The 15,857-nt window shown below is 45.7% G+C and overlaps 2 protein-coding genes and 1 long non-coding RNA gene across 4 annotated transcripts; 2 read left to right on the top strand and 1 right to left on the bottom strand.

The window, feature by feature from the left end:
* The first annotated feature begins 7 nt into the window (after nucleotides 1-7).
* On the top strand, nucleotides 8-4,875 carry exosc4 (exosome component 4). The gene is made up of 3 exons (XM_088643162.1): nucleotides 8-241; nucleotides 3,364-3,570; nucleotides 4,244-4,875. The coding sequence occupies exons 1-3, from the start codon at nucleotides 71-73 to the stop codon at nucleotides 4,601-4,603; spliced, it is 738 nt and encodes a 245-aa protein (XP_088499288.1). The 5' UTR covers nucleotides 8-70; the 3' UTR covers nucleotides 4,604-4,875.
* Nucleotides 4,876-6,346: 1,471 nt separating this feature from the next.
* gpaa1 (glycosylphosphatidylinositol anchor attachment 1) lies at nucleotides 6,347-15,530 on the top strand. 2 transcript variants are annotated; one of them, XM_088643157.1, is made up of 13 exons: nucleotides 6,347-6,555; nucleotides 7,507-7,655; nucleotides 8,020-8,199; nucleotides 8,609-8,720; nucleotides 9,966-10,113; nucleotides 10,427-10,528; nucleotides 10,622-10,818; nucleotides 11,899-12,095; nucleotides 12,337-12,491; nucleotides 12,620-12,690; nucleotides 13,734-13,930; nucleotides 14,306-14,476; nucleotides 14,626-15,530. In XM_088643157.1, the coding sequence occupies exons 2-13, from the start codon at nucleotides 7,582-7,584 to the stop codon at nucleotides 14,867-14,869; spliced, it is 1,848 nt and encodes a 615-aa protein (XP_088499283.1). In that variant the 5' UTR covers nucleotides 6,347-6,555; nucleotides 7,507-7,581; the 3' UTR covers nucleotides 14,870-15,530. The 2 variants fall into 2 exon arrangements, with proteins under 2 accessions (XP_088499283.1, XP_088499284.1); XM_088643158.1 differs by lacking the exon at nucleotides 6,347-6,555 and adding an exon at nucleotides 6,567-6,708.
* Nucleotides 10,921-11,900, bottom strand: LOC148657211 (uncharacterized). The gene is made up of 2 exons (XR_015940898.1): nucleotides 11,642-11,900; nucleotides 10,921-11,509 (listed from the first exon to the last, which is right to left on the bottom strand). It is a non-coding gene; the product is annotated as an uncharacterized LOC148657211 (long non-coding RNA).
* Nucleotides 15,531-15,857: the final 327 nt, after the last annotated feature.

Raw genomic sequence — 15,857 nt, 5'->3', positions numbered from 1 at the left:
ACAGAAGGATTGTGGGTATAGTAGTTTTTTTTTGACGGGCTGTATCACTTTCGCACATGAGTTTTGAAACATGGCCGGGTTAGAGTTGCTGTCCGATCAGGGATACCGGCTGGATGGGAGGAAGCCTTCCGAGCTCCGCAAGGTGCAAGCCCGCATGGGGGTCTTCGCGCAGGGCGATGGGTCTGCCTACATCGAGCAGGGGAACACCAAGGCGCTCGCGGTAGTATATGGACCGCATGAGGTGAGTCTCCTGGCAGGCAGGGAGAGTAGCTGGGCCCGGGGTGTGTGTAGAGTAGGCAGCCTTCTGCCTTTCAATGACTGGCTTTAATTTCATAGAGGATGATCGTAACGTTCAAAGCTCCTATGTGAAAGTGCTTTATCATTTTTGATGAATCCGATTGACGTTGCCGTTGATGCACAGAGGAAGTTACATGCAACGTCAGGGGTATGCTCGAGACGTTTCAATCTGAAAGCTGTACAGTAAGGGTGACCGTATACAGTTTGTTCACATGGACTATTTCAGTAAGAATAAGACCTGCTCTTTGAACGAAATTACGTTCACTTTTTTAGTTACGTAATGCAACCTTCTTAAATTAACCACAGACGAAGTTATTTTAAATATGAATTCGTTAGTTGCTGTTTCAGTTATGCATATACTATGCATATGCTATCAGTCTATTTTCTAAACACTTTATGCAATACAGTGTTGCAGAGTGGCCGGAACCTATCTCGGCAAGCAACAGGAGCAAGGCAAAGTACACCCTGGAATGGATACCAATCCATCCCAGGATGCACACAACACACGCACGCACACACACACACAGGACCGATTTTCTCTGGACAGTTGGAGGAAACCCACAAGAGGCTGATTGGAGAACATTCAAACTCCACACAGAGAAGAATCCAGGAATTGAACCCAGGGCCCCAGCGCTGCAAGGTAGCAATACAACCACTCTGTTACTGTGCTGCCCATGCATATCCTAATATGATCCAGGTAGCTTTTTAGGTTTTATAAATAAGCCATCTACAAAGCCTACCTGTAGTGAATTCTCACTTTCATTGATCAGTGGGTTTAACAGCTGATGAGTGTTGTGAGTTATTAACCACCAGTACGTATCTCTGCAACATTTTCATCTTAATTTGCATATGAATTATTTTTAGTTTCAGGCAATTTTAAAAACGTATAGATGGGCTGAGCGGTGGCTCTGTGGCTAAGGATCTGCACCTGTGGCTGGAAGGTTGCCGGTTCAAATCCTGCAGCCCGCAGAGGAATCCTACTCCGTGATCTCTGTGAGCAGCTGGAACTCTAGGTAATTTATTACCTTGTCGAGGGTAAGGTCATAATTATCCAGTAGGCACAGCAGGTACTCTACCTAGGGCACAGGAAAACTAAAAAGCCTGTGAAAAATGTTTTGACCATTTTTCTATTTCTATGATAACAACTATAACAAAGATCCCTCCTTGAATATATATATAGAAATTATAGGCTATTAGAAAAAGCATTGGAGATGATGCTGAGAAACATCTGTGAAACTGAGCTACTGGGCCTGACTGAGGTTAAATACACACAGACAGTGGCACAGCAGTCTGTGCTTCTGCACAAATGGCACCTCAAGTCACCATTGCCTGTGAAGCAATGAACAAGAACCACATCGTGATGGAATTTAAGCTCTTTGATAAATTGCCTTGTTGCTGAGCACTTGAACGTAGAACAGTGAAACAGCTGTGTGGGTACTCACATGGAAGTATGCCACTGTATACGTAGAACATCCAGACCTTCTGCAGACAAGACTGACCAGTCCATTAGGAAAAATATCACATGGGTTTCACCAGTGGTGGCTGTGTGAAATGATCTGCAATTTAATGTAACATTAGCACTTTGCAAGCAAGGTTTAAAATGCAGTACAAAGACATTAGAGACGTCTGGTTATGCTTTTGGCAGAGGCAGGAAAGGGAGCGGACAGTACAGAGCAATACAGTGCACAGGAGGTAGTGGGAGATCTGCAGATCAGGTATCCTGCAGTGTCGTCTGATCTGCAGAAATTTTAGCCTTCCAGATTCCGAACAGTGAAGAGCTTAGCAGGTGTCCCTGGGTCTCTCATAGCTTGTGCAGTGCCACTGAGGTAATGATACAGTATTAGGCTGACCTCATAAAATATGAATGATTCTTTCATCTTTTAAACTTTAGAGTTACATTAAAATAAACCACTGTTTATTTCTGTGTTCTGTGCTGTTCTCTGCTCCAGTGCTTGTTATAGTACTCAAGGTCTGCTGTACGGTGCTCTGGCGATCAGTTATGAAAAGTTATCAGTTATGAATTGCCAGCAGCCATATCACCCCGCAATTCGCAACTGGCAACCCACTGAAGCTAAGCAGGTGTCAGCCTGGTCTGTACCTGGATGGGAGACCTCCTGGAAAAAACGGAAGGTCGTTGCTGGAAGAGGTATTTAGGTATTAGAGGGGCCAGTAGGAGGTGCTCACTTTGCGGTCTGTTTGGGTCCTAATGCCCCAGTATAGTGATGGGGACACTACTGTGGGGAAAAAAGGCACCATCTTTCGGATGAGACATAAAACAAAGGTCCTGACTCTCTGTGGTTGTTAAAAATCCTAGGGTGTTTTTAGAAAAGAATAGGGGTTCCCCAGCATCCTGGCCAAGTTTCCTATTGGCCTTTAGCAGTCATGGCCTCCTAATAATCCCCATTTATGAATTGGCTTTGTCACTGTTCTGGCGCACTATGGCTGCTGTCGCATCATCCAGGTGGATGCTGCACATTGGTGGTGATGGAGGGGTGTCCCCATTACCTGTTAAGTGCTTTGAGTGGAGTGTCCAGAAAAGCGCTATATAAGTGTAAGCAATTATTATTATTACTTGTGTGTTGTTGTGGCTGGATTAAACTGTGCCTTGTCAGCTCTTGGTACTTGAGGGTCCCCCAGACATGGTTGGAAAATGGTCACCTTGGAGAACAATGTGACATTTGTGCCTTTCCATGACCAGCTAGGATACGTCAAGCACTGTGCACTCTCACATTCTCGGGAAGTCTGTTACTAGTTAGGACAAATTATCCCAGCTTGGCTAGATCAGTGGTTCAGGAGTCGCTTGGGGATGGATGGAGATGGTAGGATTTGAGCAGATGCACTTACAGGATGATTACTGTGTCTCAGGCTCCCTTAGAGATTGAGCTTTGCCGGAAGACCAATCTGCTATGAAAAAAGAAGTTGTAATTGTGTATTTGATCAACGCACAGGGGAACATCACTCCACAGAAAGCGGAATGGTGTATTTCGGTGGGGTGTGAGCGCCGTGCAGCTCGGTGCCGGGGTGTCTGAGATTCATCACCCACGCGGCTCCTCTTTGTGCCCGCAGGTGCGTGGGTCTCGCGGGAAGGCCCTCCATGACCGCGCGGTCATCAACTGCCAGTTCAGCATGGCCACCTTCAGCACGGCGGAGAGGAAGAGGAGGCCGCATGGCGACCGCAAGTCCAGCGAGGTCAGCCAGCACCTCAAGCAGACTTTTGAGGCGGCCATCCTGACACAACTGTACCCGCGCTCACAGATAGACATATACGTCAAGGTAATACCGCAGCTCGCTGGCGCCCCTCCCAGCTCAGACACATTGCCTTGCGCAAGCACTTCCTGCGGTGTCCCTTTTTTGGAAAATCCAAAACGAGGGTGAACTCAATATTCATTTCAAAACCTGAATGCTCAAACTGAAGATATCTAAGGGTAAATTAAGTTACAGTAAATGTCAGCAAAAACCAAAGAGGAAAAAAACTTAAATATGTTGATTTTATATGTATTCAGACCCATGAAATCAATATTTGCCTTTGGCTGTGTTATGTTTTTGTATTGTTGTGCACTCCCTTACCATAATGTAGTTTAGCATAGGTATCTTAAATTTGCAGTTGCTGTTATTAAGTTTTACACAGAAAAAAAGGTTTGGATACTTATGGGTTCATGGATTTCCATTTTTCATTTAAAATAATTTACCTCTTTCTTTTTGTTTTTTTGCTATAAATGCTTGGGGTATGCCAAGTGTATAACAATATTACTTGCTACTTCAAAGTAAACAATTTGTGCAAAGTGCACGCTTTTAAAGCAGAGCACCCGTTTTACTTTACATTTGTATAAAGACCAACGTTTTCAATCTTGCCTTCTTGTCTTCTTTCCCCTGATTCTCCCTTTCTGCTCTCCGTTTCTCTATTTTCTTCCTGTGACTTGCACCGTCGACCACCCACCCACCCCAGATCCTGCAGTCAGATGGGGGGAATTACAGCGCCAGCGTCAACGCGGCCACCCTGGCCGTGATCGACGCCGGCATCCCTCTGCGCGACTACGTGTGCGCCTGCAGCGCGGGCTTCGTGGAGGACACGCCCCTGGCGGACCTGTGCCACGCCGAGGAGGCGGGGGGCGGCACGGTGCTCAGCCTGGCCCTGCTGCCGCAGGGAGGCCAGATCGCCCTGCTGCAGATGGACGCCCGGCTGCACCAGGACCACTTGGACACTCTGATGGAGGCAGCCATGACCGCCTGCAGGAGCCTGAGCACAGTGCTGGACAGAGTGGTCAGGGAGCACCTGCAGGAGGTGACCACGCTGACCGCTGAGTGAGGGAGGGGAGGGAGTGGTGGGCTCAGGGCTTGTTGAATGAAGTTTCTATTTTTGTATGAGTATTTGTAGCTGCTTGTAATGTACATGCTGTAATAAAACCAGTCCATACTCACGTCTTGTGTGTGGTGTCAGTCTCCCAGTCTCCTCAGTTAGAGTCTTGATTCTGACAGGGGGAACCCAACTGGCAGGTGTGGTTTATCCTGGATCTGTTTCTTTGAACATTGTTTTGAGCTGATGCATTTCCCTCAATAAAAAGTAATTATTGATGTTTATTTTTTGCAATTTGAAGTGGTCCTTAATTAAATGGGCCGATGTAGAAGACTTTTTGTTGTTTTTTACCTGGGAGAGAAGCTCTAAATAGTTGTGAGGCTTGGTTGGAAGGTGTGTTGTGAGTCTGTGTTTTGCTTATTATTATTCACTTTTCTATAATGATAATAATTCCTTACACTTACACTGGGCGGCGTGGTGGGTCTGTGGCTAAGGATCTGCACCTATGGCTGGAAGGTTGCCAGTTCGTATCGCATCCCCTGGCCGGCAGAGGAATCCTACTCTGTTGGGCCCCTAAGCAAGGCCCTACAAGAAATTGTAAAAGTGATCTTATCTTTTCTCTTACATAGTGCTCTTCTGGATACTCCACTCAAAGCACTTTACAGGTAATGGGGACTCCCTCCCTCATCACCAGCACCCACCTGGATGATGCAATGGCAGCCATAGTACAGCTGTACACTCACCACACATCAGCTGTCAGGGGGGAGGAGAAAAGAGTGATGAAGCCACTTCAGAGATGGGGATTATTAGGAGGCCATGATTGGTAAAGGCCAATGGGAAATTTGGCCAGGACACCAGGGTTACACCCCTATTGGGATCTGACCACATTTAAGGACAGCGCTTTTTTCCAGTATAGTGTCTCCGTCACTATACTGGGGCATTAGGACCCACATAGACTGCAGAATGAGCGCCCCCTACTGGCCCCACTAACACCACTTCGAACAGTAACCTTAGTTTTTCCCAGGAGGTCTCCTATCCAGGCACTGGCTGGGCTCACACCTGCTTAGCTTCAGTGGGTTGTCAGTTGTGAGCTGCAAGTTGATATGGCTGCTGGCTAAGAAAGAAGCAGACCTATACGGGGATCGAACCTGTGACCTTGGTATTATTAACACCTTACTTTAACCAACTAAGCTAACCGGCCCTGAAATGGCCAAGGCTATGACTTTATCTTGGATATAAAAGATGCAGAAGTTTTCCTAATACCCCTTCACATCATTAGACTTCACTTGACTGAACCAACACATGGTCTTCCTGTCTTGTAAAATGTAAAGCTCTTTGTCTCTTAGCCATGGCTAGTTTTTTATCCCATAAAGTTATTAAACATTAATAACATATTCATAAATACATTTTCTTTAGATTAAATAACTACCGTACCACAAAAATGTCTGAAAATATCACCTGAGTTACAACTTGTCCTTTCTTAATAGAGATCTGAGATCTGAATTGTTTTAGGAAGTCTTGAGATTTGCTTTTTTCATTCTAATTAATATTATTTGCAGATAGATAAGTTTAAAAATGATCATTCTCTACACTTTTACTTTTGGGTTTGCAATATTAACCTTTTTAAAACCCTAAAAAAATCGCAGTTTATTAAAGCCTGCTTAAATCAGTCCAACAGGAGGCGATGCTGGAGAAACGTGCTTTTACTGTACTTACAGAGACACAGGAAGTACTTCTCTTTCTCCCGGAAGTGTGTCCAGTGTTCCGACTAGAAACAAGGAACCACACTGTATTGTAAAGAGCACCTACAGTAAATCACTGCAAAATACGGTTTATTTTGCTGTTATAGTCCGGGTGGTGGTTTAGGGTTGGCGAGGCACACCGTATTGGATTAGTGGCACTGTGCACTTAGCAAATAGGAGAACCGGTCAAGAGAAGGAGAAGGCGACAGGACACACAGCTCGGTATTCATGAGAGACGGCTTTTTCAATACATTTCAAATGGCGTGACATTAACATTGATAAATGTGGTGCTTATGCTGTCGGTGTAGTTGGAAAATACCAGTAACCTCATAGAAAGCTAAACGGATAGACTGAAAAAAATGGGCAGTAGAAGAGGTATCGTACAGTCATGTTTAATTGGGTGTTGAGTGAAAGAACTGCACAGTATCACGCTGGAATATTGTTACAATAGGTGTTGACGTGAAAAGATGCTGAAGACGTCAAATTATATAAAATTGAACTAATATGACGTGCGCACGTTTCGTTTTAAAAGCGTTTTATTAATTCAGAGTTGTAGGAAATGTTTGTCTTGAATATTGATGCGAAAAACAATAACTATATATTTCTGAGCAAGATCGTATTACAAAAACGTGAGGAAAAGAAACAAAAACTTGCAGTGTTTTTGTAGAAGACCCTTAGAAAGATTACTGTGCTTTTTATCGAGTGGCTGTTCATTCATGGTCTTGTTATTGAGGTCCTGTTCTGGTGATTTGTGTTGTGTTTCTGATAGAAAGGTGTAGTTTTTGGGTTACCCTTGAATTAACTCTGTAGTATAAAATAAAGCCACTGATGCACCACAGTGTCTTTAGTTTATACTGAAGAATACGTGATCACAAATAGATTACCACCTGGTACTGTTACATTCATTACAGCCCTGTAGATAAATGATTGATCACCAATACACTACAACCTGTGATATTAATAAAATGTTATCGTACTACCAGATTAATGACTACATGGGTTAAATAAATCTCTGGGTGTCTCAGACTATTCTGAAAAGGGAGTCAGTTCTTTTACAGATAAGAACTAATCCATGTGCCAGTCAGTCCAAAATGTCTGAAATGGCTTGGAGAAATATGATGTACTAGTGTGCTGTCTCTTCTTGTGTTGTGACTGTGGATTATGTCTTGACAGCCTGTGAGCACACAGCAGTGGGACCAGTGGTCCATGTTTTGCAGTGCTGAGGTTTGAGCTGACAAGTGAGGGAAGATGGGCCTGCTGTCTGACCCCAACCGCAGGAGAGCACTGACCAGCCTGCTGACCCGACTCAACACGCCTCTCTGGTCTGTCTGCATGCCCTCACACACCTTGATAACTTGCACCTGTCTGAGTTACACATCTGTACCGTGCCCATTCTCTCCCTGCCTGTTCCTCACTCTCTGTGTTGTCAGTTGGCATCCTTTTCCCTTCTCTCTCATTATCTCTTTTGAGCTCTCTCAAATTCAAATATGCTTGAATGTAAAGTCAAGGGCCAAGCAGGATGTCAAACGTCCTCCAGAATCGCCAAAGCGACTATGCGAAAAAGTAAAAAAACAATAGAAAGTCAAAAAAAGAAAGTTAAAAAGTCACATGTACTGCATAATCGCCAGCACGATCATGCTTAAAAAGCTATCTGCCATTTCTTCTCTGTGGCTCTGTCTCTGTCAGCGTGCTGTGCTACCTCGCTGGCGTGGCCTGGTTCATGGGCTTGGCGTTTGAGCCCTTCACTCTGCGCACCTACATGTCTGAGAACGCCATGGGCTCCACCATGGTGGAGGAGCGCTTCACCGGGGGCGAGCGGGCACTGTCGGCTGCCAGGGAGTTCGCCGTGCACAAGAAGAAGGCAGGGTGAGTCTGACGCTGTGCAGTCTTCTGCTGAGACACTGCCCACAGGTCAGTAAAGAAACACACACCTACTCAGTGAGGAGGCTTAGAAGTGACCCGGCTTCAAGCTATAATAAGGTGTGAAACACAAGACTTTTCTTCACACGTAAAATCTGGAATACATGCTTTGTTAAAGATGATGATTCTAGATCCTTGAAGAAACTGGGATAAGAATTTGTGATGGATTATCTACTAGCACTAAAGTTAGACTGGTTAAGTGGCATGCTCATTTTTATATTGATAGTTCATATATTGTGTTTACAGCTCACAAGAAAATCTGCAAATTAAAGCATTGCTGTTTTGCCTTTCCCCTTCTCTATTTCTCTCCCTTCCCTTCCTCCTCCTTTGCTTGATGGCCTTCCTTCCTGTGTAGTGGGATGCCAGTGGAGTGGCTGGTGCAGGCCATGCAGAGCCGGGGCCTGGAGGTCTACACCCAGACCTTCTCCCGGACACTGCCCTTCCCTGACGAGAGCAAGGAGAGATATGTGAGTACACGTGCATGTACAAACATTCTGTCTACTGTACCTAGAAACTTAGAAGCAAAGCAGAGACACCTGGTATGATAGAAAAATAGTTGCAGAAAACCTGCAGTGACTGGGTATCCAGGATGAAACTTGTAGAAGGATCTGTCCGCCACTGCTGTTCTAGAGACTGAAGAGTCCCTCTTGTTCTGTTTGCAGAATCAACCCAAGCACTCTAACATCATCTACAAACAGCCTGATATTTGCTTTTATCTTAACCAAATACAAAAAAAACAACAACCAAGAAGTGGTCAAATTGGGCCTGTCCAGTGGATCATATGGTAATGGGTCTTGTCGATTACAGGTTCAGGCCTGGGTCATGTTATGTGCCAGCTGTGAGCAGGATTCAACTCAAAGATTCAAGGGCTCTTGTCGATCCATCCAGCCTCACAGGGTGCTTGCAGGCTCCAGTACTGTCGGATTTCCTATCAGTGTCAAACCCCATTCATTAAGAACCAAGTGGCTTGATCATTAACTGGTCGGATGAGCCGGTCTGCACGTCTTTATTCTCCCCTGTGTGAGAAGAGCTACTGATAGAAAAGAAGATGCGACTGGTGATTCCAGACTGGGTTGCTTTTACAAACATATTGATGATTCTAGATTTCTAAAAAAATACAGTGGTGAAATTATTCTTTTGCTTCTTGACAAGAAGGTAATTAGTGATGTAAACCTGATGAGGAGAAAGAGGATGGGCAGACATGATATACTCTGATATACTGGTTTGTATCATGAATCTTGAGACCCTGGAAGGTATACTGTCGGGCACTGTGCTGATGGCAGTGACACTACTGCCCCCAGGAGGCAGCAGGAGTGGCTTTTTCTCCAGAAGAACTGTGGCTAACTAACACCATCCCTACCTCAGTCATGCTTATACAACTGTGTGTCATTTAGACTTTAACCGGCAACTTCTGTGCCACAGGTCTCAACCTACTGTCATAGCCTTTACTTGAACCAGCTATGAATCCTGTTTTTAGATTGTTCTTATTTGTGTCTCGTACCCTACAAATGGCTAATGAATCAAGCAGCTGGTATGGCCAGGCAATGCCTCAGAGAAATAAGACTTTTTCAATTTTAATAGACAAGGTCAGTGTTTTATGCTTTTCCTTGTCTTTTGCCCCACTACCCCCTCTTCCTGCTGTCCTGATCCACGTCTGCCCATGTCCCTCACCACTTTCTCTCTCACCCCAACTCCTTCACTCTTTCTCCCAGATGGTGAAAGGCACGAATGTCTACGGTATCCTGCGTGCCCCCCGAGCACCGCGAACTGAGTCTCTGGTTCTGAGTGCCCCCTGCAGTCCAGGCACAGCCAACAACCAGGCTGTGGGGCTGCTGCTGAGCCTGGCCCAGTACTTCAGAGGTGAGCCACAATTCCTAGATACATGCCAACACACTAGCGCAAAAAAAAGAAAATAATTATTAGTCTTCACATATATGGATGGTAAGGATTTAATCCAAAATTAGTACTTGTACTACTGTGAGGTTTACACAAGGTTTGTGCAACAAGGACCCATACTTTCTAGGTTTTTCAAGATTTTTGCACTGTGTTTCTTTCAGATTACAGAGTTTATGTGCACAATTCTAAATGTTGCTCTCTATATATGTTTTGCCTGTTTTGCATTACATTCCACCAGTAATTGTTATTGTGATCATTGGGTGGGTTGTGTGATCAGGTCAGATCTACTGGGCGAAAGACCTGATCTTCCTGGTGAATGACCATGACCTGATCGGCATGGAGGCCTGGCTGGAGGGTTACCACGATGTCAACATCACAGGTCAGTCTGTACAGGAAGGCGGTCGTGTTGCACTGAGCGAGTCAGGGCAGTCTGTTATAAGTTTATAACGACAGACTTTTCTCCACTTCGCAGGCATCAGCGCCCAGCCCCTGCAGGGTCGTGGGGGCTCAATTCAGGCAGCCCTGTCTCTGGAGCTCAGCAGTGACGTCATCACCAGCCTGGACTTGGTGCTGGAGGGTTTGAATGGGCAGCTGCCCAACCTGGACTTGACAAACCTCTTCTATGCCTTCTGCCAGAAAACAGGCATCCTCTGTACCATACAGGGCAAGGTAAGTAGTTCACTGTCTTTGTCTATCTCTTTCTCTTAGTCAATCTTCACATTTTCTTTTTGTCTTTACAGTTGTTGTGTCATACAAATGACAAAGTTCAGGTGTCTGTGAAGCAGAAGTCTCTTTATTTCATATGCATATGTAAGTCCAGTTTGCAACCACCAGACTTAAAAATAAGTAGCTGAAGATGGTCCTTTATACCTTAAAACAAACCACTTACTATGACACATTCTAAACAAATGATAAGACAGGAACACATGCCAATTAATTATATCTAAGTTGCAGACTAGACAACAGTTCGTTCTTTTCACGTTCTGGGCGTACAGGCAGCTTACCAAATACATGCCCTTTATCTTATTGACCAGGGACAGGCAGCATCTTTATATATTTGGGCGCAAAGCCAACTTCAAGACTCTAGACTGCATAGTTCGCAAAAATATTAAAACAGGAAATGATATTATTATCTCACTTCCCAGGTGTCTCTCTTATCTCTTCACAGTGCATGGTAGATAACTATATGTTCTCTTTATTTCTCTTTTTGCCCCGAAGATGGGTTATTCCTACACAGATTTCTGAGTAGCTCAGCTAGTAGCAGTGCTGTATTTGAGCTCAGGTAGAGCTGTAAGGTCTAGACATCTTGAGTCAACAGCCACCAGTTACTGGCATTCCCCAGGCGGCAGCACACAACTGACTCACCCTTCTTCCTGGGATCAGGGCTGGGAATTAGGCAGCCAGCGCTTCCTGGGATTCTACGGGCTCCTGGAGAATTGAGTGAGGAACCTGCCCCTGCCTGGTTGGGACTTACCCTCCTGTAAATTGTTACAGCTCTTGCAAGAGGTCAGGAGCAGAATTGCCTGATAGGTGGTCAGGTTAGAGGAGCCTAAGTGCACTACCTGATTGTGTCCATGTGAGCTGAGACATAATGACAATTCCAAGTTCTAAAATAAAAAAAATAGTGGTCCTACTGTGTTTAAATTGAAAGGTACATGCGGTAACGCTGTAAGGTTCTGTCCCTTTCTGCTGCTGAAACACACGGCACGATGAGGTACGCGGCACTCACTCCCTCCTCTACCCCTGCAGCTCCAGCGCAATGACTGGGACACTGTAGCTGGGTACACCCACTCAGTGCAGACAATGCTGCTGATGGTCCTGCGCCAGGCCAGCGGGCGGCCTTGGGGTGATCACGGCCTCTTCCTCCGTTACCACATCGAGGCTGCCACAGTGCGTGGCATCAACAGCTTCCGTCAGTACAAGACGGACATCACCACAGTGGGCAAGTAGGTGGCGCCTACAATGTGTTGGAATGTAGATGCGCTACAGAAGGTTTTTATATCAGCCTTTTGTACAGTAGTCATAATTTAACATTATCTCTCTGTAGCATAGATTATAGAGAATGTCAGGCTGTTCTACATTGTGTGACTCTTGTTGTGTCCATGGATTAGGCCTCTACAGTGTAGATTCCACTGCATGTCTGGCATGTGTGACTGGTGTTTATGCATTTGTCCCTGTACTCTTCAGGTTGCTGGAGGGGATGTACCGGAAGCTAAATAACCTGCTGGAACGTCTGCATCAGTCCTACTTCTTCTACCTGCTGCCCTCGCTCTCTCGCTTCGTCTCCATAGGTTACTACATGCCAGCCTTTAGCCTGCTGGCTCTCATACTGCTGCTGCGAGTATCCTGCCACTGAACCTGAGAGGGAGAGATGGAGATGGGAGGAGGGAGGGGGGGGGGGGGCATGATTGAGGGAGAGGGAGTTATTGTCAGTATGCATCACTGTACCAGTCTTTAACAGTAACCCATGCTCTGGACCTCTGGGTGCAGCTCAGCACCCCGATAGCTGGCCTGGAAGATGGAACTGTAGAAGGAGAAGAGGTCAGTTTGACTGTTGTTTTAGTGTCCCTATAACTAGAAGGGGCAGTTGTCTGTTCACAGGGTAGCGAGAACAACAATATGTATGAATAGATTGGAACTGGGAGGTGGTTTGATAACATAAAAATATAAGTAAGGAAGAGATAATGCTATATCAATGTCAGAGGCACATGAAACTCTTCCACCATAATATATGATAACAAAGAAAGCAAGTCCACATATTTACATGCACATGTAACGGCACCTTTTCAGATTAAATTTAAAAGAGAGATGCAGTGAAGCTGATCTTGGAGGCTGTGTTATCAACTTAATGCATTACAGCACACTGTTGAAGCTTGTTTTTGGAATGGTTAAGAGTCCGAAGTGTGTGGATTATAATATCCTCCCATAAGTACCATCTGGTGCCAGTCCAGAGAAAAAAAGTAGTGAAGCTGCATAACTTTTTTTTTTTAAATGACTGAATACTATTTATACTATAGCCTATTAAAGGAAGACATTTTGCTTTTCTGAAGCAAAACTGTTACATTATAAAAGGACAGGATCCATAGAGTAAATTCTGCCATCTAGAAAGAGCCACTAAATCAGTTCTAGCCTGTTGATGAATCTGATTATTGCCATCTTAACTGGGAGAGCACATCCTCACCTGAGCAAGTGGAATCGTATACATTTAGAATGTGAAGCCTGTCTTTGATATAGACACGCACCGATGCAAATGCCTTTCATAGCCAGAAGTACATGCACAGTGCTCCAGGGGGTTCAAAAGCGCTAAAATCCCCCCAAAAAACAACAATAGTTAATAAGTCTGAATTTAGAGGCATCAGGAGATCATCCAGTGGCATGAGCAGGGTTATCTGTGCTGTGTAACACGCAGAACGCTCACAAAAGGGTTATAGAGTTCATTGGTCAGATGATAATAGTTATGTCACTGAGAAACTGTCTTTTCCTGTCCTACTTTTTCTCCACTTTCATTCCTTCTTTCCACCACTTACTTTTACATTTACTTGTCTTTCTGTGCACTCCCTTCTCTCCCTTTTTCTATCTCCTAGGTTTCCGGCCCAGGTGTGCTCTCCTTGGTGACGCCAGTGTTAATCAGTCATCTGACAGGAGTTGCACTCTACATCCTACCTGTGCTGTCCCAGCATGCAGCAGTGCAGCATTTCCCTGTGTCTGAGACAGAGGCTGTGGTGCTGACTGCTATCACCATCTACGTCGCCGGGCTGGCACTGCCGCACAACACTCACAGGTAACCTGCACTGATGGGAGAATCCATGGCACCAGGGGTTGGAGAGGGCTGACTGTGGGTTTTTGCATCCCAGAACAGGACACAGCAAGAATAGGAGGTACTTCTTTATGCAAAAGATTGGTGTGGGAGTATGGAACAGGCTACCCAGCTAAGTGGTGGAAACCATAACTCTGGCTTCTATCAAGAAATGGCTGGATGAGATCCTCACATGTGGGCTGAGAGGCCTCTTCTCCTTTGTAACCAATCTTATGTGTCCTCTCCTCTTGTCTTATAGTCGAGGGAAACTAGAATGGCATGCTCTGTCCCTCTCTGTCGTAGGAGCCTGGCGAGAGTGTTACTATGGTAATGTCTCCTCTCCAACTTGCTCTTTCGCAGGGTGCTGTCCGGGGAGGGTACGGAGCGTGGCTGGCGGTTGTTGAAGCTGCTGGGGCTGCTCTACCTGGCCGTGCTGCTCGGCTGCACCGCCCTCATCAACTTCTCACTAGGCTTTATCCTGGCCCTCACACAGGTGCCCATCGCAGCTTTAATCACCCCTCATGTTCCCAGGTAAGCACTCAAGGACTTGAGAAGTACTGCACACACACACTCAGACACACACAAACAGGATCACGCTGCACAAAATAAAGATTTTCTGTTTCCACTCTGTTTCTCGCTTTCCCCCTTCCTTATCCTCCTCCTCTCCATTTTTCTTCCAGGCTCCTGTGTGCCGGTGCCATGATCCTGCTCAGCCCGGGCTGCACCCTCCTGCTGTGCCTCTTCCTGTACCAGGAGTTGCAGGAGGCCCCACTGACACTGCTGGAGGGATGGGGACTGTTCCTGTCGGCCGTCTCGCAGGGCATCCTGGACCACCACCTCTACGGCTCACTACTCTACCCCTTGCTGGCCCTTTTCATCTTCCCCTGCTGGCTGCTGCTCTGGAACATCCTCTTCTGGAAATAAGACGGCACTTGTGCTCCTTTCCCAGCTCCTCCAAAACGCCTGCCTTCACCCTCTACCGCCCTCCACGACTCCTGCGAGAGAGCAAGCACTGAAGAGCAAGCACTGGAGCAGAGCAGGAGGAGGGTGGGTGGGAAGAGATGGAGAGTGGTGGTGGACAAGCAGAGCAGTGTGGACTAATGTTAAAGCTGAGGGTCTGAGAGAGTGGACAGTGGTGTGGGGTCATTATCAGAAATGAGGGTCTGAGAGAGAAGACAGCAGTGCGGGGTGATTGTCAGTCCTGGGCCACTGGGAGAGCAGACAGGGGTGTGGGGTAATTGTCAGAGCTAAGGCTCTGGGAGAATGGACAGTGGTGTGGGGGAACTGTCCGAGCGGAGGGTCTGAGGGTTAGGGTTAGAGGGTTCTGAGGGTTAGAACTGAAGGACAGGTGACCTGACACAGAAGCACTAGTCTGCCAATGGGGAAGCAGAGAAGTGTCTCTTGTAACTTCCACAGTGCTGTAGCCTCATCTTGACCCTCACTGCTATGCAGGAACCCACTCCAGCCAGAATAACTGGGGATAGAGCTCTGTCGTTCACATTCACTTGCCTCATTATTATGTTTTTTTTAAAGGTTCTGTCAGCCTTTTTTTAAATTAATAAAACACCTGGGTTTTGGATTGACATTTTGCATTGTTTCTTAAACTTTTTTTCACTAACTTTTAAGAAGTCTGCATTTTAGCCTGTCCGCACCAATTTGTGAAATGTCACTCCTTTTGAATATTGGTGTCTGAATGTGAAAATAACCTTAAATTCCTATTTATGCATGTATCGGAGAAGAAGAAACTGTTTTTTGTCAAAACGGGGCATTTCCAGTTATTAAAATCAATTTAGTCAAATGCATCAGATTTCAATGTGAGATCAGACAGGGGGATTTTCCTGAAAAAAAACTACTGCCAATGTGGTCCTTAATGTAACATGTAAACTGCTTTGGAGGGGGGTGTTTTATATAG

Source organism: Lepisosteus platostomus, chromosome 8 (assembly GCF_059453375.1).
Source record: "Lepisosteus platostomus isolate fLepPlt1 chromosome 8, fLepPlt1.hap1, whole genome shotgun sequence".
Lineage (NCBI taxonomy): Eukaryota > Metazoa > Chordata > Actinopteri > Semionotiformes > Lepisosteidae > Lepisosteus > Lepisosteus platostomus.
This window is presented reverse-complemented; position numbering and strand designations above follow the sequence as displayed.